Source organism: Exophiala xenobiotica, assembly GCF_000835505.1.
Source record: "Exophiala xenobiotica strain CBS 118157 unplaced genomic scaffold supercont1.2, whole genome shotgun sequence".
Classification (NCBI taxonomy): domain Eukaryota; kingdom Fungi; phylum Ascomycota; class Eurotiomycetes; order Chaetothyriales; family Herpotrichiellaceae; genus Exophiala; species Exophiala xenobiotica.
The window spans coordinates 733,114-755,233 of NW_013562493.1; the positions used below are offsets into that span (position 1 = coordinate 733,114).

The 22,120-nt window shown below is 50.7% G+C and overlaps 8 protein-coding genes across 8 annotated transcripts; 4 read left to right on the top strand and 4 right to left on the bottom strand.

The window, feature by feature from the left end:
- Window positions 1–164: 164 nt before the first annotated feature.
- PV05_02465 (uncharacterized protein) lies at window positions 165–1,462 on the top strand (the record flags this gene model as incomplete). Its single annotated transcript, XM_013463039.1, has 5 exons — window positions 165–355; window positions 435–659; window positions 717–955; window positions 1,024–1,185; window positions 1,266–1,462. 5 exons carry the CDS (start codon window positions 165–167, stop codon window positions 1,460–1,462), a joined length of 1,014 nt encoding a protein of 337 aa, XP_013318493.1.
- A 1,095-nt stretch (window positions 1,463–2,557) lies between these two features.
- Window positions 2,558–4,433, bottom strand: PV05_02466 (uncharacterized protein; the record flags this gene model as incomplete). Its single annotated transcript, XM_013463040.1, has 7 exons — window positions 2,558–2,681; window positions 2,740–3,241; window positions 3,300–3,331; window positions 3,390–3,613; window positions 3,667–3,688; window positions 3,745–3,868; window positions 3,920–4,433. 7 exons carry the CDS (start codon window positions 4,431–4,433, stop codon window positions 2,558–2,560), a joined length of 1,542 nt encoding a protein of 513 aa, XP_013318494.1.
- Window positions 4,434–5,755: 1,322 nt separating this feature from the next.
- PV05_02467 (uncharacterized protein) lies at window positions 5,756–8,249 on the top strand (the record flags this gene model as incomplete). Its single annotated transcript, XM_013463041.1, has 2 exons — window positions 5,756–7,542; window positions 7,625–8,249. The coding sequence occupies 2 exons, from the start codon at window positions 5,756–5,758 to the stop codon at window positions 8,247–8,249; spliced, it is 2,412 nt and encodes an 803-aa protein (XP_013318495.1).
- A 1,326-nt stretch (window positions 8,250–9,575) lies between these two features.
- PV05_02468 (uncharacterized protein) lies at window positions 9,576–10,073 on the top strand (the record flags this gene model as incomplete). Its single annotated transcript, XM_013463042.1, has 1 exon — window positions 9,576–10,073. The coding sequence occupies one exon, from the start codon at window positions 9,576–9,578 to the stop codon at window positions 10,071–10,073; it is 498 nt and encodes a 165-aa protein (XP_013318496.1).
- Window positions 10,074–10,951: 878 nt separating this feature from the next.
- PV05_02469 (uncharacterized protein) lies at window positions 10,952–11,729 on the bottom strand (the record flags this gene model as incomplete). The annotated part of the gene is made up of 4 exons (XM_013463043.1): window positions 10,952–11,122; window positions 11,181–11,302; window positions 11,372–11,629; window positions 11,675–11,729. The coding sequence occupies 4 exons, from the start codon at window positions 11,727–11,729 to the stop codon at window positions 10,952–10,954; spliced, it is 606 nt and encodes a 201-aa protein (XP_013318497.1).
- A 3,891-nt stretch (window positions 11,730–15,620) lies between these two features.
- PV05_02470 (uncharacterized protein) lies at window positions 15,621–16,539 on the bottom strand. The gene has a single exon (XM_013463044.1). The coding sequence runs from the start codon at window positions 16,451–16,453 to the stop codon at window positions 15,911–15,913; it is 543 nt and encodes a 180-aa protein (XP_013318498.1). The 5' UTR covers window positions 16,454–16,539; the 3' UTR covers window positions 15,621–15,910.
- A 159-nt stretch (window positions 16,540–16,698) lies between these two features.
- PV05_02471 (uncharacterized protein) lies at window positions 16,699–19,713 on the top strand. The gene is made up of 2 exons (XM_013463045.1): window positions 16,699–17,012; window positions 17,230–19,713. Exons 1-2 carry the CDS (start codon window positions 16,818–16,820, stop codon window positions 19,330–19,332), a joined length of 2,298 nt encoding a protein of 765 aa, XP_013318499.1. The 5' UTR covers window positions 16,699–16,817; the 3' UTR covers window positions 19,333–19,713.
- A 10-nt stretch (window positions 19,714–19,723) lies between these two features.
- PV05_02472 (uncharacterized protein) lies at window positions 19,724–21,887 on the bottom strand. Its single transcript, XM_013463046.1, has 4 exons — window positions 21,193–21,887; window positions 21,061–21,138; window positions 20,910–21,014; window positions 19,724–20,842 (listed from the first exon to the last, which is right to left on the bottom strand). The coding sequence occupies exons 1-4, from the start codon at window positions 21,713–21,715 to the stop codon at window positions 19,860–19,862; spliced, it is 1,689 nt and encodes a 562-aa protein (XP_013318500.1). The 5' UTR covers window positions 21,716–21,887; the 3' UTR covers window positions 19,724–19,859.
- Between the last annotated feature and the right edge of the window lie 233 nt (window positions 21,888–22,120).

Genomic DNA, 22,120 nt, shown 5'->3' on the forward strand with positions numbered 1-22,120 from the left:
TCATAGCCCCGTTCGACCGAGATCAGATCAAGTTCTGGACTATGCATTGCCCAGATACATTATCCTTAACCACCTAAAGGACATTTCAACGGTTGTATACGTCATATTGGTTTTCCAAAACATTGAACTTTGTCTCCCGAGAAGCAAAATAACAAATACCCAACATGACGACCACGGTAACAAAGGTACCTCTTCCTAGATTTGAGGATTTGCCCTTGGGTAAGGACGATCCTCCGTTCTCTGCTTGGGGGCTCTGGGAAAATTCACAGCTGGGAGCACTCAACTACTTAACAAATGAAGTCGTCCGGAAGACTGCGAAAGAAGAAATTCAGACAGGAATTCGTGTTGGTTTGAAGTGAGTATTTCTCCCTGCAGTGTACAAAGAATATATGTCAAGTTACTCTCCCTCGAATTCACTCCTGACCTCTTGAAAGTTTACCTTTGGACTACGTGAAGCCAGCGCTACTCGGCCGAGTCGCTTTTGAACACACAATGATCAACAAGGCCCCGCGGGTCATCAACGATGATATTGTAATTCACCACCTCCCTGGTCACGGCATTGCTGATCGGCTACAGATAACGTTCAACACACAGGGAAGTGCCCAGTGGGATAGCTTTCGACATTTCGCTTATCAAGCGGAAAAGAAGTTTTATAATGGGTATGCGAGCTCACTCCTGTGGCAGCTACTATTCCTTCGCTGATAAACATTGCCCAGAGTGACTCAAGACGATATATACGCTTCCGAGGACACCACTGTGAACGGCATCGATGCATGGGCAGCCAAGGGGATTGCGGGCAGGGGAGTCTTGGTCGATTACTTCTCTTGGGCCAACGAGAATGGTAAAGGATATGACGCGACCCAAGCCCATGCGATTTCTCTAGACGATATCAAGATCATTATAAAAGAGAAGAACATCAATCTGCAGACCGGGGATATTTTTATGCTTCGAACTGGTGAGTCAGCCTGTATATGCATCGCATCATATTCGGAACTACCGTAAGTGTATTGACAATACCAACAGGATATACCTCTGCGTATGGACAACTAAGCTCAGAAGCCAAAGAGGAGCACAAAACTTCACACAGCTGGCCTGGAATCGCCCAATCATCCGAGACCGTGAAGTGGCTGTGGGAAAATCAGTTTGCGGCCGTGGCAGCCGACAACCCTGCTTTTGATTGCGTCCGTAAGTGTTTCTTTCCTGACGGGCTCATGGTGTTTCCGTTCCAACTTGACACTTCCACTTCTTGGCTGACATGTTTACAGCTCCCGTCGATCCCAAGTACTTCCTACATCCAATCCTCTTGGCAGGCTGGGGCACCACAATCGGGGAACTCTTTGACCTCGATGCCCTTGCACAGACATGTAAGGAGCTGAATCGCTGGACCTTCTTTCTCTCTTCTGCTCCACTGAACTATACAGGGGTGGTTGCATCACCGCCCAATGTTCTTGCTTTCTTCTAAAAATATATTTAAAAAAGACTATTATTCATTCTGAATAGGCAGTCCCTGGATCTGGTAAGATGAAAGGCAGGAGTAAGATTGAGATGACCTAGAAGAATACTGTTGATTTGTAGGATAGAATTGAATGCATTGAGGTCTCCGGCCTCTCGCCAATATTGATCAGAACCAATTTGTCTGTCTCTTTGTATATGCTGTAAAACTGAAAACCGTCCCATAATGTGTGATTTGTGAACCGAATACTTGAAGTGGTGCCTGGAGCGTCCATCTTTAGGCGCGCCCAGACCCTGACAGTTCAACAAATATTCTGACGCCCCTTACAACTCTTAATTGTGCTGTAATCTTCTGCACAACGGCTTCAAACCAGTCGGCAAAAGGCTGCTATCAAACCAACTTTTCTTTCTGGGCGACGAGAAGCAATCCGAACCTTGATGGTAGAAGTGTACAGCTGGAAACCTCGCTATGAAGATCTGGTTTCCAATCCTACCTATGTGGAGAAGGGCAACAACGTGGAAATTACGAAAATTTCAGGTAGTGTGGAAGCTTGCTGAGGCAGGAGACGGAGGCCTGTCTTGACAGTCTCAGCGAGCCGCAACGGGCAAAACGGCATCACCATATTGCGCCATGAGGCTCTACACCATGAGACATCTTCCGTCAGTGTCATGGTCAGCATTGTCAGGATTCGAGTCCGATTCCCTGGTTCTATAGGGAATCAATTCTCATGGCTTAAAAGCGCGCCACATGCGGCGTAAGCCTCGGTGATGTTCAAGAAGCCATAATAGTAGATTAAGAAATCACGTGATAGTGTATATATACTTATGCCTGTCTTTATCCACCAGAGACAACATTACTCCAGCCAATCAGATAGCGTAGCTTGATTAGTCAGGGAATCGATTCCGGAATTATTCCCCACCTAGGTGACCGGCGAGCCGGGGATCGGGATCGGACTGGAAGAATCGAATCCTGACAACCCTGGTCATGATATCCTCGACACTTGGATCTCCTCCTCGTTCAGTACCATCAAGAGAGTTCTCACCTTCACTTTGTCCGACTGAACAAAACGCGGCGGTGAACCATCCAGCTAAGCCCGGGTTGGTCTTAGATGGTGTATCGGAATCCAGCCAAGTCATTGATAAGGATTTCACCACGGTCGGCCTTCTTGTTGGCATGTTTGAGGTACCACATGAGGAATAGGCATGTAACTATGGCACAGCCACAACAACTGTAACACTTGAATCAGCCAAGGCAGAAGCTGAACACAGAAGACTGCCGGGACTTACGTCATGACGGCGATTAGTCCTGGAACATATTCAGGGCCATCCTGCGTTCGGAAGACGAGGGCACCTGAAACACCGCCAACCCCAGCAATGCCGGTCAGGGTCGCGGAGCAAAATGCCCGCTTCCATTGGCCGCGGATGTTATTCGCCTTCCATCGCATCTTAGTCAGGGCTTCGAAAGTAGCAGGAGTTGTTCTAGCAAGATTGGGAAACCGACTAACCTGATATGTCATGATCAAGGGTACATTGCTGTTGACTGCGGCGACGGCGAGGAAGACGCCGACATAGCGTGCCCAAGGGTTTCTAGCAAAGCCAGCGATTGGCAGACCAATCAAAGCAATAATGCAATTCATGATCAATAGGGGCCCTCGAACGTGGTGCTTGTCACCGTACCACGCGGTACACAACATGAGCACAGCTGCAGCAACATATGGTGGACAGACAAGGCATTGGGACGCCCCGATGCTGAAATGGAGGGTATCTCTGAGAATGATAGGAAGATAGACTGGGATGAACAGATCAGCTCAAAGATATTTGGTGTAGCAGTAGTGTTCTCGTCTCACAAGTGTATGCGTATGAAGTCGTGGTCATGCAACTAGCTCAGTAGTCAGCAGGATTGCCCCAGCAATATGAATGGAGGTCAAATCTCTTACAATTGCATGAATGCGAAGCACCAAATCTCTATATCTTTTGCAGGCTTGAAAAATCTTCTCCAAGCGAAGGGCTCCGCCTCAACGTCCAGGCGGTCTTCTTGAAGCCGTGTAATCACCCATTCAAGTTCTTCGGCTTTGAGAAACGCAGGTGATGGACTCTGCCGTTCCTGGTCGGGAAATTGCACCAACACCACCATTCCAAGTCCTGCTATGAGACAGGTAATCTAGAACTCCAGATTAGCATGACGAGTCTTGACAATTCTGTTCTGCAACTAACAACGCCTTCCATGATGAAAATCCTAGTTCTAGAAGTCAACCAAACCGTACCCCGCAGAGCATAGGACCATATACTGACCATCGCCAGCCTTCGATACCTGCAAGACCATCCATTTGCATTAGACCATATGCAAGAACACCAGCGAAAGCGCCCGCGACGACGGAAATCAAGTAGAACCAAGAGTAGCGTTGGTTGGTCTCATCTGTGTGGGTGTTAGCAAACAGGGCCGAAATTCGACTTTCAATGGACTAACATCTGGTGTACCAGGTCGACAACAAATAAATGCAGCCTGGAAAGTACCCAGCTTCCAAGCAACCAAGGATCAGCCTCAACGCGACAAGAGTCGTCCATTTGCCGACGAAGCCGAAGCCAATGATGAGTCCTCCCCAGAGTATGCAGACTCCTGGAAGGAAAAAGCGAGGCCCGGCTTTACGGCAGACAATAGTCATAGGAGCTTGAACGATGACATAGGTGATGAAGAAAGAAAGGGTGATCAAGCTGTATCGATACCCGCTCAGCAGTTCCAAGTCGACCCGCATTCCAGCAATCGCAGCAGCAGAGATATTGCTCCGATCCATGAGTGAAATGGCAAACAGCATACCCAGGGCCGGAACGAGGCGGTAGTCGATCCTGCGTCGAATGTGACGAATCTCCTTTGGTGAGAAGCGGTTCTGCTCTTCGCCGTGTTCTCTGACCTTGCTCCCAGTCATGTCGGCGCCCACTTCCTCCAAATGCATTGGTTGAATGGACTTATCCGCGATGTCCATGATCAAGTGATGTAAGGTACAATATTGCAGCAAACTTAATCGAAGTTGAAGAAGTTTTAAGGCTCGATGAGGACTCCGAAAGATTAAATCATGGCTATATCTAGTCGTGTTTATAACACAGCGTTTTCATCCAACAGGAACAGGCACAGGCCCAAAGAGGCCAGGATCCGGAGTCCTTATCGCCGGTCAAGATATCCCCCCAAGCGAGAGCATATGCGCCAATGTGGAGAGGGCTGTGGGATGCCGGGGAAACAGACTGGGGTAGTGGAAAGTTCCCCAGCCGGCGCCAGTCTAGCCACTGCCTCCTACTAAACAAATCACTCCATACTTGCCAGAAGACCAAAGTTAGCGACGCCTCTGCTTGGCACGGAGACATGACCTCCGTCACATCTCCGCGCTTTGAAAAGCCCATCTGTATGGACCGTTAAGACCGCTCGACTTCGGCTCGAATTCCCCCTTCGACAAAATTCGACTTCGGAGACCGGAAATTGGGCAGGCAGTGAAACCCAGCTAGCATGCCCACCAGAGGCACACGCGAAAATTGGTACGGACACTACTACACCATGCGCGTATTCGGACACAGTCGTAGAAAGTACTCATGGTGATGGGAGTTGTTTATAGACGCTGGGTGGTAGGCAAATGGTTAGCTGGCGTCCCCGAGCATAGTACTATTTCAAGGTCCTAGCATAGAACCTATTCTAGATAATAACGGCGTGTTGCTCCCCTTGGAAGGGGATAATCAGAGCAGAGGCCACTGCGATTGAGCTGTCAAGATTGGCGAAATTTGCTCTGCACTCAAAACCGGAGTTTGAATAGGCATCCACCGCGGCATCTTCACATGTAGCCTTGGAATGATCACCATTCCGGCCATTCCGATCATTCCGACAATGCCAATTCTCGATTCGACACACCCTGTGGCGGATGGAGATGTTGTAGGGTGCCTCCTGTTGGGTGCTAACGGACCACGGAGCCTTTCGTGCAGAGCTGAGAACAGGGTCTTGCAAAACTTGAGTGTTAGCGGCTCCCCAGTTGGGGGAGCCCGGGGGGTCTCAGGAGCTGGACTGGGGTGAGACTGCGGTGTCCGACTATCGAAGTCAGGCACGGCAAAGGTCAGTCGTCGTCTTCGATAAAGTCGCTTGACGCTGGTCTGTCGACAAGCAAATAGTTGCAGTGGACCATGAGACGATTGATCCTTACCGTGCAGATGACCGTGGCGGACAAGAACTTTTCTCTGCGCAAGAGACGTTACCGAGGCTGTTGTTGAGATTCGCTGGGCCCCTCTGATGGTGCACCAGACACATGGTTCGGGTTCCCCGCGCTTGATGACTGAGCAACATCAGTCGTCACGTCTCGTGAGAAACGGCGAAACGTGTTCCCATTACCAAGCCCAGCCTCGATCCAGTCTCAGCCATGAATCACATCGGAAAACGGATACGAAAGGCCTGCGAATGTTGCCGCGCACGGAAGGTGAGTTGAGCACCGGTCTCGCATTGATGCCCCTTCGCGAAGAGAAATTGCGGTGCAAGAAGAGACTATTGCTGAAGCCTGATCAGATCAAGTGTGATGGCTCTCGGCCCCATTGTATGCAGTGTCGAGAGTCAGGTCGGCATTGCGTCTTCGGCGAGGACGGCAGGCCAAATGCCCGGGTCTCGAAGGAGGCGATCCAAGCCATCAATAACAAAATGGCGGATCTGGAGTATGCCCTTCTCCAGGGTGGGTTGGCAGGAAATCACCAAGCGCTCGACGAGTCTTCCTCTTCTCAATATGCCGCCTTCGATGTCCGACGCTCTCTGGCTCCGGATTGTGCGGTGTCAGCAGACCGAATAACCCCAGATGTCACCATGCAGAATGACCACCATATATTGTCAGACACCGCGTCAGCTTCTCGGCATCAAGAACACTATTCCGTAGACTGTCCGAGCAAGGGATCTACAGTGAACGCATCAAGCCTCGAGATTAATGCACTTGTCCACAGCGAGAGCGGCTTATCCCTCCACGGGCCAACGTCATCCCTACGTCCCCCACTGTCTCTCCTCTCCTCGCGTTCTTCACCGAATCGAGTGAAGAGCGTATCACCGAGTGCGTTAGAAAAGGAAAGGAACCTCAAAGACTGGAAGCTCCAGTTGTTCGCGCAAACATCCCTAGAAAGACAGAAAGAATACTATCACATCATTCATGGCAATACCGACCTGGATGGCGTGGATCCAACCCTGGCGTTCAACCTGTTGGGCTTTTATTGGAACCACCAACATAACACATATCTCGTCACATATCGTCCGGCCATTATGCACAGTCTTGCCACTGGAGGACCTTACTGCAATAAGCTCTTGTTGAACTCTTTGTTCTACACCGGGGCTCTACAAAGTGGCCATGAGAGCCTGATGAATGAGGAAAAGGATCCAGCAACCTTGGGAAGCCGATTTTTTGAACGGTTCCAGCAGCTGGTATCGTCACAGGTGGAAATATCATCTATTCCGACGATTGCTGCTTTGATTGTGATGGGTTCAGCAGTCCTTACAAGAGGAAAACAGACCCTGGGATGGATGTACTCAGGCATGGCCTTTCGGATGATCGCCGACTTGGGATTGCACCTGGATCCGGACAAGGTGAACCATTCTCAGTTTATCTCCAAGGAGACAACCTATAACCTGACGGCGACAGATATTGAGCAGCAACGCCGTGTGTTCTGGGGCGCATTCATGCAGGATAGGTTTCAATCTCTCTTCTACGGTAGGCGGCCCGAGATATCTTTGTTCCACGGGTTTGAGCCCCCGACGGAGTTGCTAGACACTTTTGACGAACTAGAGACCTGGAGCCCTCATCGAGATACTAGCGCCTCCAACGAGTATAACCCGACACCGACTTACGTACCACAGCAGAAGCACAATATCAGCAACAGAGATAGTCTACTCAAGCTGGCACACCTCACGTCGGAAATCATTGAGTTGTTTTACATCCCAAGCACGACCAAGCTCGCCTTTGATCAGGCTCTACACGCCATCGACTCTATCCAAACCAAGTTGGATTTGTGGTTCCAACAACTTCCAACGCATTTACAATATGAACCCGGCAAGGATCCTGCCCCCCCACCACACAGATTCTACCCACAGTAAGGCTGCAATTCCCTCCCACCCTCCCTTTATTTGATCGATCTTCTTCCATGAAAGCTATCGGGGACTAAATTCTGCTAGCTCGACCTATCACACGCTGCACATTCTTCTATACCGACCATTTATATCAGGCGGGCATCTTGCAAGTATTGGCATCGACGAGCGATTGGCCAAACGACGCTGTATCTCAGCGGCCATGTACATTTACAGGCTTGCTCAAGCATATCGGGAATCTTTCACTCTACGCAAAGCACCATACCTGTTCTGCTATGCCTTGTTCTCTGCCGCCACAGTAATCCCGGTTGACCTGGAGACAAACCCCTCACATCTGAGCGTCGTCAATTTCTTCTGGGAGGCCCTGAAAGAAGTGCAGCGTGGCACTAATTTTGGGCTCAAAAAACCGATCATAATCATTCGAAACCTCTTCAGTCGTGCGGGAATTGACTTGGACAATCCACGTCCGGTGCAGGATAGAGCTGTCCGAGGGCAAATCAGTTCTACTGGACAGACAGGAAGTCATTGCCGCACGCCGGATGCGATCGGTCCTAATATCTTCGATGAGTCGAGTCTAAACTTCCTCGAAAATGATGACTTTTGGCAGTCCAACGAGGACTTTCTACTAGAAAACGATAATCCAATTGACTATGAGGCCGACGTGCTGTTTGGTCTCTTTTGCTCTTCCACAGACGCAGGATTAGCTTTCTGAGAGGTCTTGCAGCACTCTCAAAGCGGTCGTAAGCATTCCTAGTTTGGTCTCTACAGACAGATGAACGGACACTCCTCGACCCTTCGGGTTACCTCTACTTTACGGTATAGAGACCAGCTAAGGCGGTTCCCAGGGCATCGATGTCCCTCTTGCAATCTTTACAGAATTTGAAGAATTCATCCCGCTGCTGTTGAACTTCTGTGCTAGTGTCGTAAAGCTTCGTATTCGATCAGTCCTTCCGCAGCCTTTCAGCTGCGCAATGTGATTATAATCGATCTGTATGCCCACGAGGGATTTGGCGCTTGTTTCGAGTAGACAATAAGTTGTCCTTTGGCTAGGGTGTGCAAGGGCCACAACTACCTCGGCTACTATTATATATACTTCGTTATTTTATAGCTTTACTATATAGTTAACTTCGTTCTTAACTATACCTATACCTTTTGGTTATAGGTTAGCTTCGCTCTAGTATAGCGACTTGCTTATATACTCGTGCTCGTATAGATATACACTCTATAATTCCTCCTTGCTAAGGAACCCTTGTCTCGTGACAGCCCAGCGTGGAGCGATTTATAATATAGTAGTACTAAATGCTACGCGCCTTTTCAAAATTTTAGAGTCCGATTATTATCCCGAGACGGGGCTTAGTTTCCGCGCGTACCGATTATTTCAGCGATCTCTCTAGGCTAGGAGGCGGAGATATAGGGAGCTAACTGATCGTCTCGCCCTCTAGTAGTAAACTATACCTAATAACAATGTACGAATTTCGAGGAGGTCAGGCATGAGAAAGTGGAATGCCCGTAAAGTCCTTGTAACCGGTATCTCCACCGGACGAATAATCCATTTCACTCCCACGCTGGGCAATCGTCGAAGAACACGCACCAGTTCGTCGAAGAACACGCACCAGTTCGTCGAAGACCTCCGTGTAGCCAATGGTGACGGATTCCCGAAGCTTCGGTGACGAGAATACGCAAGTAGATGCCAATCTGTCCAGCGTATGGTCCACCTTTGGTGGGGGCTCGGAATTCCGTTCCGAACCACCCTTGCCTCTTCCTTCGTTGTCAGCATGGTTTCCGATCTACGAAAGCCTTACTCGCGTGCCGTGGTTTATTTCTGACTGCCGTTGATGTGTCGTGGTCTGTGTCGGGATCTGGTCACTGCTTCCTTTCCCCCGGGCCTATCGCTGCTTTCATACCTTCTGGAAGTTGGTGAAAAGCACTATATTTATGTTCGATCGCACATCCACGTTTGAAGCACTGAACGTGAATGGACCGACAGAAGGAAGAACAAGATAACCAACGAAGCAAATTTGACGGTAAGTATTCAGTCATGGCGGCGAACGGAGTCGCTGCAGAGAGCAGCTCGCCCAACTTCTTCAAAGAACTGCTGGTAGTTGGGGGTGGCTTTGGAGGAATGTATGCCCTACACAGGTTTCAAAAGTTGGGCATCCCGGTGAAGCTGGTGGAAGCTGGCAGCAACTTTGGAGGGACCTGGCACCACAATCGATATCCCGGTGCCAGAGTTGATTCCGAGGTCCCATTTTATCAATTGTCGGTCCCAGAGGTGTACAACACTTTCGACTTCACCGAGAGATTTCCCGACCACGTCGAATTGCGTCGCTATTTCCACCACGCGGCAGAAGTCCTGGGCCTTTACAAAAACGCTATGTTCAACACGATAGTTGAAGGCATCACCTGGAGCGACGAATCCAAAGAGTGGACCTGCCGCACAACGGCTGGACAAGTCATCACCTGCAAATACCTTGTCTTATGTACTGGATCTTCTTACAAAAAGCACCTCCCTCAATTCAAGCAACATCACAACTAGTGGCAACTGCCTACCAGGCAGTTGCTGCACTAGCCAGTGCCCGAGGACACTGGCTATGACTATAAGTAACTTCCATACCTCATAGGTAGTTCCGGAATCATCACACTTGTCTCCCAGTTCTGAGTTTCAAGTGGAACAGATATTAGGATTGTCGGTAGGACTATCCCTACTTATAGTCGTACGGCTGCATAGCTGCTACTTAATAGGCGGCTGGGACAGACTATAAAATCAAACAAACAAAGGCGGTTTCTATATCGTACTGTAATAAATGAAACTCATTGTTTCGGCATATCAGCGGGCTCTTACTCCGTTTACTCGCCCTTACCACCTTCCTTCCCTTACCAAGAGTTGTGGTGTGCCGGATTTGCTTTTGGCCGGCGTGGATGATGCATAGTCGATATCCAATTCACGAAGAGATTGCCAGCCGAGAGGCCAATATTAAAGTCGTTCGACCAAAAACTGGTAAGTAGCGTCAGCAGCATCGTCACAAGCGACACAAGACCTTCAAACATGACACCAGACACAACAAACATGCTACCAACCCCACGTTCTCAGAGTAAAAGACCGTGAAAGATTGCATCGCGTGGCTGATAGTTGCCGATACTCTTGAAATCGCTGTCACCCGCGTTAGCCGAAAGGGTCATGATGCGAATCAGGCCGCAAACCAACCTGTAGCGTAGTATAAGAGGCTCATCCGGCTCGAGATTGAGGGACTTCTGTTGCGCTCCCATCGAAGGATCGTGGAAGCAATGAGTCAAGTACCAGAGTCCCTCCATGATCTTCAAACAACGCAGGTTTTTCTGCTCGCTCTCCAGTGGGCACGGTCCGTTCAGCTCGGGTTCGGAATACCTAGAAGGGCAATCTTGCTGGTCATGCTCTCAGGTGTCTGTGCTCGGGATATAGACGCATCCCGGCCCCTCATTTGGGTCCACACCGGCCCTCCATCGCTCAGCGGATTTCTTGAGGTTCTCGCGCCGTTCAGAGGTGTCAAGTGGCTCGAACTTGCCTATGAAAGCATCCTTCTGCTTATTGAACCCTGCAAAGCGGATCTATCAGGTATTGTTAGCTACTTAGCTGCCCAAATAGGTTTAGGTGGACGCTTAATACCTTGACACGTTCGACTTTCTCGACGTCGGCAAGGCTGATGTACTTTCTCCAAATCCCTCTTCGAGCGTAATAGTGTGCGCGGATTTGGTTCCAGACAAGTTCTTCGTCCTCCGGGTCGGTCACTGGTACGTCAAATATATGTGCGCTTGCGCCTGACCTCCATGCTACCAACACGCAGTGGTCCTTCCCACTTTTCTCCCTGCGATGCACGAAATGCTGCCAAAAAGCGTCCGTGGATCCGTACTCCTTGCGTTCGGTCCTCGTCCTCTCCATTGTTGAACCAGCCTTCACTAGCCCACGTCGACGCACATGACCTGAATTTGCTGGTGGGGCTGGACTCGTCTGCCAGGCGATGATGGTTCCAGGATGCTCATGACTCGGTATGCTGGTAGCGGTAGTGCCCTGGACAGAAGCTGCACTGGCTTCGATGTCCATCTTTTCCTCCAAGACTAGAGCGATGGTCAAATTACTTCAGTGATCATAGGATAAGGTACATTTATAAGGCTGAATGGAAAGCGTCGGGCACTTGCGGCTGAGGTGCGCTGGCATGGCCTCACCGGTGGCCTAGCAGGGTTGAAAGGCGGGCATATCGACCAATGGGATGTCAGCACAGGACATGTTCGTGGTACGTCAGTTCAAAAAAGCACCCTATGTTCGGTTCGTGTGGTTCTGCATTTCGAGTATATATTCATTATCATCAGAAAGCTCTGCGGTCAATCGATTTCTGATAGCCTCGAGCCACTATGAGTCAAGCTGTTCCCTTCTAGTCCTTTTAACTCCGAGAGACTCGTTTCGTATTGTTCCGTCCGCTTATCTAAACATCCTCGTTATAACGATCACACCTCCTATTCCAGTACAGGACTAATATTTCAATACTGTATCGTTAGTTATATTCGAGTCAACTAGCTTACCCAACCTTGTAAAGCTGAGACTACTTCATCGGTTTTTGTGAAAAGCAGATTGGATTTCCAACCAGATATGCTTGAATACCTAAGGAATCCACAGCGAGTCATTCATTGTGGCTTTGGACCTGCATCGTTCATCTCTTTCCTTTTCTTACCCTCCCATTCTTGATACCGTACTTTCCCTTCCCCTGTCGAGCGCCCTTCCTCCCCGTGTTAGTCTTCCCTCCTATGCTCTTGTTTATTTCGGCTTGTTTTGTGGCCGCCAGTTTAAAGCGGAGCGTAATTTTTGGCTGACTGACTCGCAATCGAATTCGGGTGCCGCTGTTTAGTTGGTCAATGTCTCCTTGATACCTAGCCTCCTGTTTCTCTGGCGCGTGTGCCGGATCTAGAGTTTGGAGTTCTAGTCTGGAGAGAGCTCTCTGGATAACTCTCTAGACGGCTCTTCGCCGCCACTACGTTAGTAGCGTTCAGTGTTAACTAATGTTGCTCCGCTCGATTTGCTGGCATCGTCATCCGCTAAAGGTGAGGGCGAGGGCGAAGGTGTATGTAAATACTGATCAAATATAATGTCGTCATCAACGTCTCCTGGCACGACGGGATCGATCGCGTCGCCGAGGGTCGTCCGCCGAGATAGGAATAGATTACACTCGAGGTCGGTATATGGCTCGTTATCCTCGAGGCTCGGTGAATAATGAGGAGCGAGTATGACCGAGTCCGTAATGTTGTGGGTGGACCGATCACGAAAGAAAGACTTATCCTCATCTAGGGATAAAGCCGACGGGCGGATAGCTGGAGGGCTATAGCGTGGGCGTTTTAGAGGACGGTGTAGAGATGGCTCCTCAGTATACGCTGATGCGCCTTCGAGTGACTGGGGCGGTATCCACTCGAGTGGTTTAGTATTGCTCGGCGGTTTGCGCTTTTAGCTTGGGCTAGCACTGGGCGCCTCTTTGTCGAGTGGTGTATTCTTATCTTGGGAATTTAGGGCCGTCGAAACGGCGGGACGCGTACGGTTGAGTCCATGTCCGTCCGCGAAATGACATTGAAGTGCTGCCGCGTCTTTGAGGGGTACGTCGCACAGGCGACATACGAGGGGCCAGCGGCGATGGACGAGATGCACGTCGTCGATGTGGCACCACAACTTATGATCTCGGGACCATGGTTTCAGTTGCTGAGACGCGAGAACCCCGGCTCATTGGGACACAATGGACAATAGCCTGGTCGTACCAACGTATGGCAGTAGGTAACGGTTCCACATTGTTTGGAGGTTGGCGCTGCGAGGTGTCCTTGACAGTGCGGCTCCCACTCCTTTCCGATGACCGAGTCGAAACATTGATAGCAGTAATGGATGTCTGACTGGAGGCCGCCGAGGTGATGTGCCATCTCCCAACGTATACAAGTTTGGATATGCTGATTACGCTGATGTTTAGGTAGACTACTTCCGTTAGTCTATATATCTATACGCATATAAGTCCGGGTGGGAGAGCGCTTACGTATCCATTGGAAGCTGATAGCACTTGACGGGATAAGCCCCGTCGACGGCGCGCGACTTAGGGAGGTAGAGAACGATGAAATCTTGTACGTATAAAGTGTAGAGGTCCTGTAGGGCCTGCTGTATCTCGGCCGGCTTTTAAGGCATAATCGGCGGCCATTTTCTGAGCGAGGCGACCGTTCCAGAATTAATAGATAAAGGCTCCGGACGAAGTCGGTCTTCGACTTGTCGGGAGCAGCCTCTTTCCCTCGCGTCGAATGCACCGATTCGGGCCCCGGTTCAGTAGTACATATATATAATGAAGGTGATCTGGACTCGATATCGCTCGGGATGAAGATAAGATCATCTCGCGTCCATAGGGTCAGAAGGACACGATCAAGATCGCGGTCGGTGAAATTATGTTTCGGTCGGTGTTTGTTCACGACAATCCCCTCGCGGGTTAAGGTCTATCCAACCCCCTAAGAAAATGTGTCAGTTACCCTATACCATATATTCTGGTTTAGAAGGTAGACTTAATCTTATATTGTATACTTCGCCCCGTTCTTTTTTATTAGTGTCGATTTCTATAACACGAGTAAAGCCGACGAAGAACCATTCGGCCGCGATATTGATAGAGTCGGCGGTCGATCTCTTTTCCTTCTTATTAAGCTGGGGCTTGCTTGTAGCGATATAGAATCAAATAAAGTCTTTGACGGTCGCAAGATCGGGGGTAGTTACATTCTATCCTAGATATTGTCGGCGAGCCGTCGCTTTATCGTAAGGGGATAGGCCTTCCTAGGCGGATTTTTTTTAGGGTACTAAGACGCCATCTAAGTACTAGGTCAGAACTTAGGCGGCGAAGGTTGTAAAAGAGAGAGCGTAAAGGATAAAAGGACAGCTCTTACAAGATATAGCGTCGGAGGGTAGTATCTTGGTTCTTCTTCGTCTTCGCGATATACTTCTCTCGGCTACAAACTCTATCGGCCTCTCTATATACTCCTCGCTGGTAACCGTTGGCTTCAGCACGAGCAAGTAGCAGTTTATCCGCCGTAAACTACTGCTGACTTACCTAGTCTATAGCTCTAGTGGAAGTAATAGAAGTTTATAATTTCGTTGGGTAGGGGGGGAGCGGTTGTAATGAGGACAATAGAAGGATCGTCGTTCGAGGAAGATCGCATTCCGGTGGTGGAGAAGGAAAGGAGGAGGAAAGTTGGGCAGCCCCGGGGGGTAGGGAGGGGGGTTTTGTACTTCATTGCCTAGGAGGGAGAGAGAGTCTCTATGCGAACGAGGGAGGGGACGAAAAAGTGGTCGCAAGTCGAAAAAGGCGTCAAAGAGGGAACGGGCGACGCACTGCGAATTTTGGGTCATCGTTAGCGCTACATACGGTGGAGCTAGTTCAGGATGAAGGGTAAGTATAAAGGTGAGCGAGGTGAGCGAGATGAGTGCGAAAGGTAAGAGGGGGGTGATTGATCCTGAAAGCGGCACGCTGTGATTAAACGTAAGGGTCTTGTGGGATTAGGACATCTCGAGGCGAGATATTAGACTATACCTACGTACTAGCGTAAGAGGCATTACCGCCGCCGTCGCCAGAGGCCCTGTCTTTACAAGACTTGGCGCCTTGGTAATCACAACGCTCGGGGTGAGTCGTACGTGAGCTCCGAGCATTTTTTACTCATCTTGATCCGCCAAGCGCCTTCCTTATTGGCTCCGAACACACTTCAATTTATATATAGCAGGTGCGAGGACGGTGATCAATTTTGGATTATACGAAACATGATCTTATGGGATGGCTTGATACTTCTGAAATCCATATCTCGCGGTCACAACTATGTTGAGTAATTTCAAATACGCACATCGTAAACCAGTGTCCAGACCCCTTAACCTGGATCTTGCGTCAAAGTAACCGATCTACTCCTTTTGAGTGGCTGTAGTCGGTCCACACCTGCTGACGAACTGTCTTTCGGATGAGATGCGCTTGCAGTCATAGCTTGTGCCCGAGGTATCAGGCCTTGACGTTGAATGATATCCTAAGACTCATCTAAGACAGAAAGAGCTTGGGTGGTGGTTCCCGCTGCAATCGCTTCGGTGCTGGTGATAAATTCAAACATCCAGCTCTTAGGCAGGTCAAGCGGCAGACGCGGCTCGTAGCTACAAGCATGAAGCAGGAGTGCTCCTTGTCAGTGTTGACAGTGACCTTTTGCAGCGCGTTGACAACTCTGGTCTGTTAGCTGTGTTGTCCAGATTGCATCGCAGCCGAGCAGGACTCATTTGTTTTCCAAAGTAGCGGTGACTGGATAGCTCACTTTCCGCGAGACTTGGTCCCTTCGTATGGTAATCACAGAGGCTTCCAGAGTATTTCAGCCCATGTCCTTGTCAAGGTCTTGGATATTGCTAATTTTGCTAGGCCAGTCCTGTGTGCTTTTGTCTGCTCTTTCCACGAATTCCCGTGCTTGACTCAGGAGTTCTCTTTTCATTCCGGCGTCTACCTTTCCGCTCGCCCTTGCACTCAGCCAGCTTGGGTCTAGTGGACCGCCTCCGACTCTAGATGGACCGCTGTCGCCGCCCAGCACCCTGCCTCTTCTGCTGTCTCTCTCATCGCCCGGTCTAATGAGGTTGGCTTCTTCCAAAGCGTAGACTTGCCGTCGCAGTCGCACTTCGATCGAGGACAGGGTAGAAAAGTAGGTCTCCGCGGCTGCGCTGAACGCCGTGCGCGCGGTTGCAGAGTTCTGCAAAGCCCTTTCTTGCTTCTCGCCATTCGGTTGATTCGACAGTATGCCGATAGCGTCGGACGCAGCAGATAGTAGCGTAGCAATAGACCGATCGATCTCGTTCAGTTCGGTGATTCGATCTGCTGGAGTGAAGGCGAGGGACTGTGCAGAAGCAGGCTCATCTGTGTCCATATTTATCGCAGCAATGGCTTTTCATTCTCCGCTCCCAGGGTACTGACACTCTCAGAAAGGATACCTGCGCAGATGTTGCAATCGGCGCATTTATGGCATTGAAGGCGGTGACCTGGGCATGCCGGTGACGGGCAAGTCACCCGAAGCACTTCTCCAAAAAAGGAAAAGCGCAATATCAGGCTTGGCAAGTCGATCTGCATCTCCAGCCTCACTCTTGGTTTCATTGAGCCTTCACTTTTGTCATCAACGCATCCTGTTTATCAAAGTAAATCGTCCGACACGCTTTGACAACCTCACTGTCGCGATCAAGGAATAGACCATCCTACATTGCCCCTCACAGTCCGTGCATGAGAGTACAGTAGCCATGTCGGGGCAGAGCGCGCCCAGCCCAGCGCCACGGAGCGCCAGCACAGGACCAAATGGACCCCTCGCGACTCCGACTTCTGCACCCCTAGTGAATGGCGTGGGAGGCGCTTCTGTTGCTGGAGCTTCTGTGCCCGCGCCTGCGACAACAGGGAGCGGTGGAGGTGGCATGACCCAACAAAATCTCAATCAAATTGTGAGCAAGTCCCTTTCATTTCTATGTTTTTGTCTTTCCTACCAACAACTCTTCGCCCGCAAACAATCACGTCGACAAACTGGTTTCAAGCATGGCGCAGGATCGCAGAAGCGTCAAGGAGGGCCCGGAGATTGAAGAATTGGCCAAAGCAATCTATGCATGCTTTCCCTGCTATTGACTGACAAGTCAGAGCTCTGATGGCTAATCACCGCAACAGGTGATTGATTACCTCGCTAAAAAAGGCTACCACCGAACAGAAGCCACTCTGAGAGCAGAGTCATCAAACCAAGAGATCCCAAAAGATGGCGACGTCAAGCCTACACCGACAGGTCCCCCTCGATATCACGAAATGTTTGCTCGCCTGCGAGCTTGGACTGACGATGCGCTCGACATCTACAAGCCAGAAGTCAGGCGCCTTCTATGGCCCCTGTTCGTTTATTCATACCTCGACCTTGTGCAGCAATTCTACCCTAAGGAGGCAACCAAGCTGTTCCAGAAATTCTCCGAGGATTTCAAGAAGGAACACGAGTACGACCTACGAGGCCTCGAGCACATCACGCTCCCCGAACATGGCGAAAACAAGATAGCGAAGCTCTATCGCGATAACAAATATCGCCTCTCTCTCAGCAACTCAGCATTCATCTACTTCATGCAATTTCTCGAAAGTCTGCCCCAGGCCGGCTACAAGCTCTTCATTGACATCGTCGAAAAACACCTGGACCTCCGCCAAGTCGAACGTGCCGCCGATGACCGTTTCAGCTTCGCCTCCGTCATCCAGCGCGGCATTGAAGGCCAAGACATGCCTGCCGAGGATGAAGGCATACCTGGCCACCGCCCTGGCAACGCCGTGTCATCCACAGATCCTAATGTCGGCAACAACCTTGCGAACCTCAAACTAGGCAAATTGCCAATGGAAAAAGATTGCGAGGAAGACGTCCGCGGCGACCTCATGGACCTCGACCTTGAAATTCCCCCAGCGCCGGGTCAACCATCCCTCGTCCAAACCCACGAACAAGTCAACATCAAACAGGAAGACGAAGACGAAGGACCCAGCAGAACCGAAATTCCCTTCCCGCCGTCCACAGCCCGGGACGTGGCCCTCGAAGTCCAAAAGATCCGCGAACACCGCGATCGCATCAAAATCGAGTCTCGCACCGGTGGAATTGGACCTGCCCTCAGCGTGGTAATGTACACCTTCCACAATACGCACGACAGCATCACATGCCTCGACTTCAGCGGTGACCAGAATCTCGTGGCTGCCGGCTTCTCGGAAAGCTACATTCGCATATGGACGCTGGACGGGTCACAGCTTGGTCCTGCCATCGGTGGCCAGCCCCAAAACTCACAACGTCTCATCGGTCACTCAGGTCCCGTGTACACCGTGGCATTCGCTCCCTCCAGCTACAAACCATCACCCGACTCTGGGGACACGGCTGCGAGGTGGCTCCTATCCTGCAGCGCCGACGGCAGCATTCGCCTGTGGAGTCTCGATTTGTTCTCCTGCGTCGTCGTGTACAGAGGTCACGTCGGGCCCGTGTGGAGCGTCTCTTGGGGGCCGTTTGGTCACTACTTCGTGAGCGGCGGCCACGACAAGACCGCGCGCGTCTGGCTGACCGACCGCATTCGGCAAGTTCGTCTGATGGGTGGACATGATGATGACGTGGACGTGGTCGCGTGGCATCCGAACAGTAGCTACGTGTTCACCGCCTCGTGCGACAAGACGGTGCGCATGTGGGCGCTCAACAATGGCAACCCGGTGCGCATGTTCACGGGACATACGTCGATGATCACGGCGCTGGCTTGCAGTCGGAACGGCAAGATCCTTGCGAGTGCGGACGATACCGGCGTGATCCTTCTCTGGGACCTGGGTCCTGGACGACTGCTCAAGAAAATGCGCGGCCACGGCAAGGGCGGCATATGGTCACTTAGCTGGAGTGCTGAATCCACGGTCCTCGTCTCCGGTGGGGCAGACTGTACGGTTCGCGCATGGGACGTCACGGGTCCAGCGAAGGAGTCTGCAACAACGACGAGCAAGCCTGACGGCGCAGCAACTGCAGGAAAGGCCGATGGTGCGGGTGCCATGTCCGGTGTGGGAGCAAGCGCGCCGACGTCGAATATCAATCTGACCTCTGGTACTGCGAGTGGAGCGCCCGGTGTGGGAGCGGGAGGAGTGCACAAGAAACGAGGAAAAGACGCGGTGGTCACGAGCGATCAGATCAGTGCCTTTCTCACCAAGCACAGCCCCGTGTACCACACCAAGTTCACGAATATGAATCTCGTCATTGCAGGAGGTGCCTATTTGCCGGAGCAGGCGAAATGAATCCTCACATAGCGACCAAAGCTGCTGAATAGGAGAAACGATACGATTTTGCATCGCAGGGGAACTGAACTGGAATTGGAACTGGAACTGGAGCTGTCGCAGAATTGAGGATATGGGACAGATAAAGGGCGTGCAACGGGGCTTTGCTTTGGTCCTCGTGGTCAGATAAAGGCCATGACCTTGTATGATTACCTTACCCACATGTGTCATTGAGGGCTCTGGAGTGCTCTGGGGTTGGGTACAGAGGGCCACTCATGGGAGTACGTGCATACCTCGTCCTTACGCGCGACGGGCGCCCCCAGGACAAACGTCTTAAGCATCAGGAGGGGGCATGCCATAGCAATATAAAAGCAACGAAGATTATTACTGCAAGTGTATGGGAGACTCAAGGTTGATCAGGACAGTGATGACCATATATTCAGGATGGACACTGCTATTATCCTGTGCTATGGGCCAGTGCTATGGGGCGTGTACCGATGAGGCATTCTCCTTCCGAACAGGAGATGGCATCGTTGCCGATACTGCCATCACGTAAAAGCACTTGCAATCTTGCTCCTAGCCCGAATCTTTGGCCCATAGAAGAATAGAACCCACGGCACAAGTGTCAATACAGCCCCGATCGCTCCCAACAAACTGCTTGCAGCTTGGAACCCCAAGTTGCGGAACATCTGTTTAGTGACCAGCGGAAACGACCCGCCAAGTAAATTCCGACAAAGTCCTGAAGCAGCGAGAGCCGAACTGGCATATATATGGTAGACATCAGCAGTGTAGTTGAAGGTCGCCAGAAAGATGCTGAATATGCCCATTGTAGCAATCGTGATGCCTATAGTGGGGACGATCCAGTGTATCGAAGAATAGCAAGTCCACCCAAAGATAAATATCCCAACCGGCATCAAGGCCGATTCGACGCAGGCAAATGTAAGTCGCCCTTCTGGACTGCCGTTGATTTTGACCGGGTAATGCTTCGCAGCCCATTTCTCCTGGTAAATGCTAAGTATTGTCGAAAGAATGCCTCCGACGCAAATGGCAGTGAATATCGCCCCGGTCTGTTCCAGATCAAAGCCATGATTGACCTCGAATACCAGGGGAATCGACCCAAACTGAAGGTAGAGAACAGCCCAGGAGAATCCAATCCACAGGCTGAAGAAGAAGACCACGGGCTCAGTAAAGAGCATATGGATTGGTCGATACAGGGACACAGCTATCATCCTGCCGAGAGATGATCGTTCTTCGTCGGCCTTGACTTTCCAACGGATGCGACAGCACTTCTTGTCGTTCTTCTCCAGATCAGCAGCGTCGATTTCCATGCCAATTGCGCCGGCTTGTTCCAATTCCACGTACCATTTGTTGAGCAACTTTGCTTTTCGACTCAGAATAATGGTCCCACGGGTCTCTCGGAAGAAGATGGTGACGAGAGACACCAGAGTGCCGCTAGTAATAACTTGAATCCAAAAGACCCACCGCCAGGACAAGTTCTGTGCCACGAAGCCACTCACCAACGGACCGAGGCCTACAGTTGTCAGCAGGCCGTCCTGGTAATGAGGCGAGCCAAGTGCATAGGACAGAGAAAAACTCACCCGTGCCGAGCAGAGTTGCTCCTGTGAAAAGCACCATGGGGGTATTTCTCTCGGCTGTTACCCAAACATCTGCAAGAATGCCTCCGACCATTGTCGAAAAGGTGGCTGAGGTCGGTCAGTGTTGCAATCATAGTGAATTATCCGGACTTACAGCCTCCCACGCCGAGAAAGAAGCGAGCGGCAAGCATGCCTCCGTAGGAATCGGTCAAAGCACAACACATCTGGCATACTAGAGATATTTTGTCAGGCTCGTTTCCGCAACATTCCCAAAGACACAACTTACTAACAAACAGTGCTCCGGTCACGATAAATACTGGCCTTCTCCCATTGATCTCTGAGAACGGAGCCAAAACCATGGGTGCAACTCCAAATCCGCAGGTGAAGATTGTGATACCGACATTATATGCAACCTCTGATACTCCCCATTCTTTAGTGAGCTGGAACGCAGGCGAAGCATAGGACCCTGCGGAATAGGCAGCTGTGATGTTCGCGGAGCAGGAGAGCCAGGTCATCCAGTTCTTCCTGGTCTTGGACCATGTGAAGGGGTTATCAAAGTGGCGTAGATTCGGACATGGTGGATACTCAGTCTCGACACCAGGTGGAAATGCTGGATTCATAGGGATTTCCGAGTCGAAAGTCAAATACCGGTACCGGACATCTTCGTGAGGCGAGCCAGATCTTGCTGTCGTGGGTGTGTTTGTACATATGGGCACATTCTGGGGGTCGTCGTCATGCTCTGGTTTGGGGACTACAACCTCCGCATCCAAAGAACCTTCATTCTGGATTCGGTCATGCTCATCGAGCATGGCAAGGACCGCAACAGAGCTCAAAAGCAGATTGTGAAAGGATACTGAATCGTGCCTCCTGCATCTATAGAACAAGATGGCATACTAAGAGACAAACAGAATATGCAGAACATGGTAGGTTAGGAAACGAATTTGAGCGCAACAGTTCGAGTACTGACGATCAGCGTCAGTGACTGAGCCGATGTTGCATAGAATGGGGAGAAAAGGCCGACTTTTGCTTCCATGTTGCAGTTCTGAATGGCTCGTTCCCCGCGGTTCCTTTCCGCATAGCCGGACACTTGACCGAGGTCATCAAACAGAGAGATGATCAGCGCAGCGATAATACATACTGTGTATGTTCACTGATCGTATGTGCTGTTCAAGCCAGTCAATTTGGCGCGATATGCTCAATCCCACCATATTACG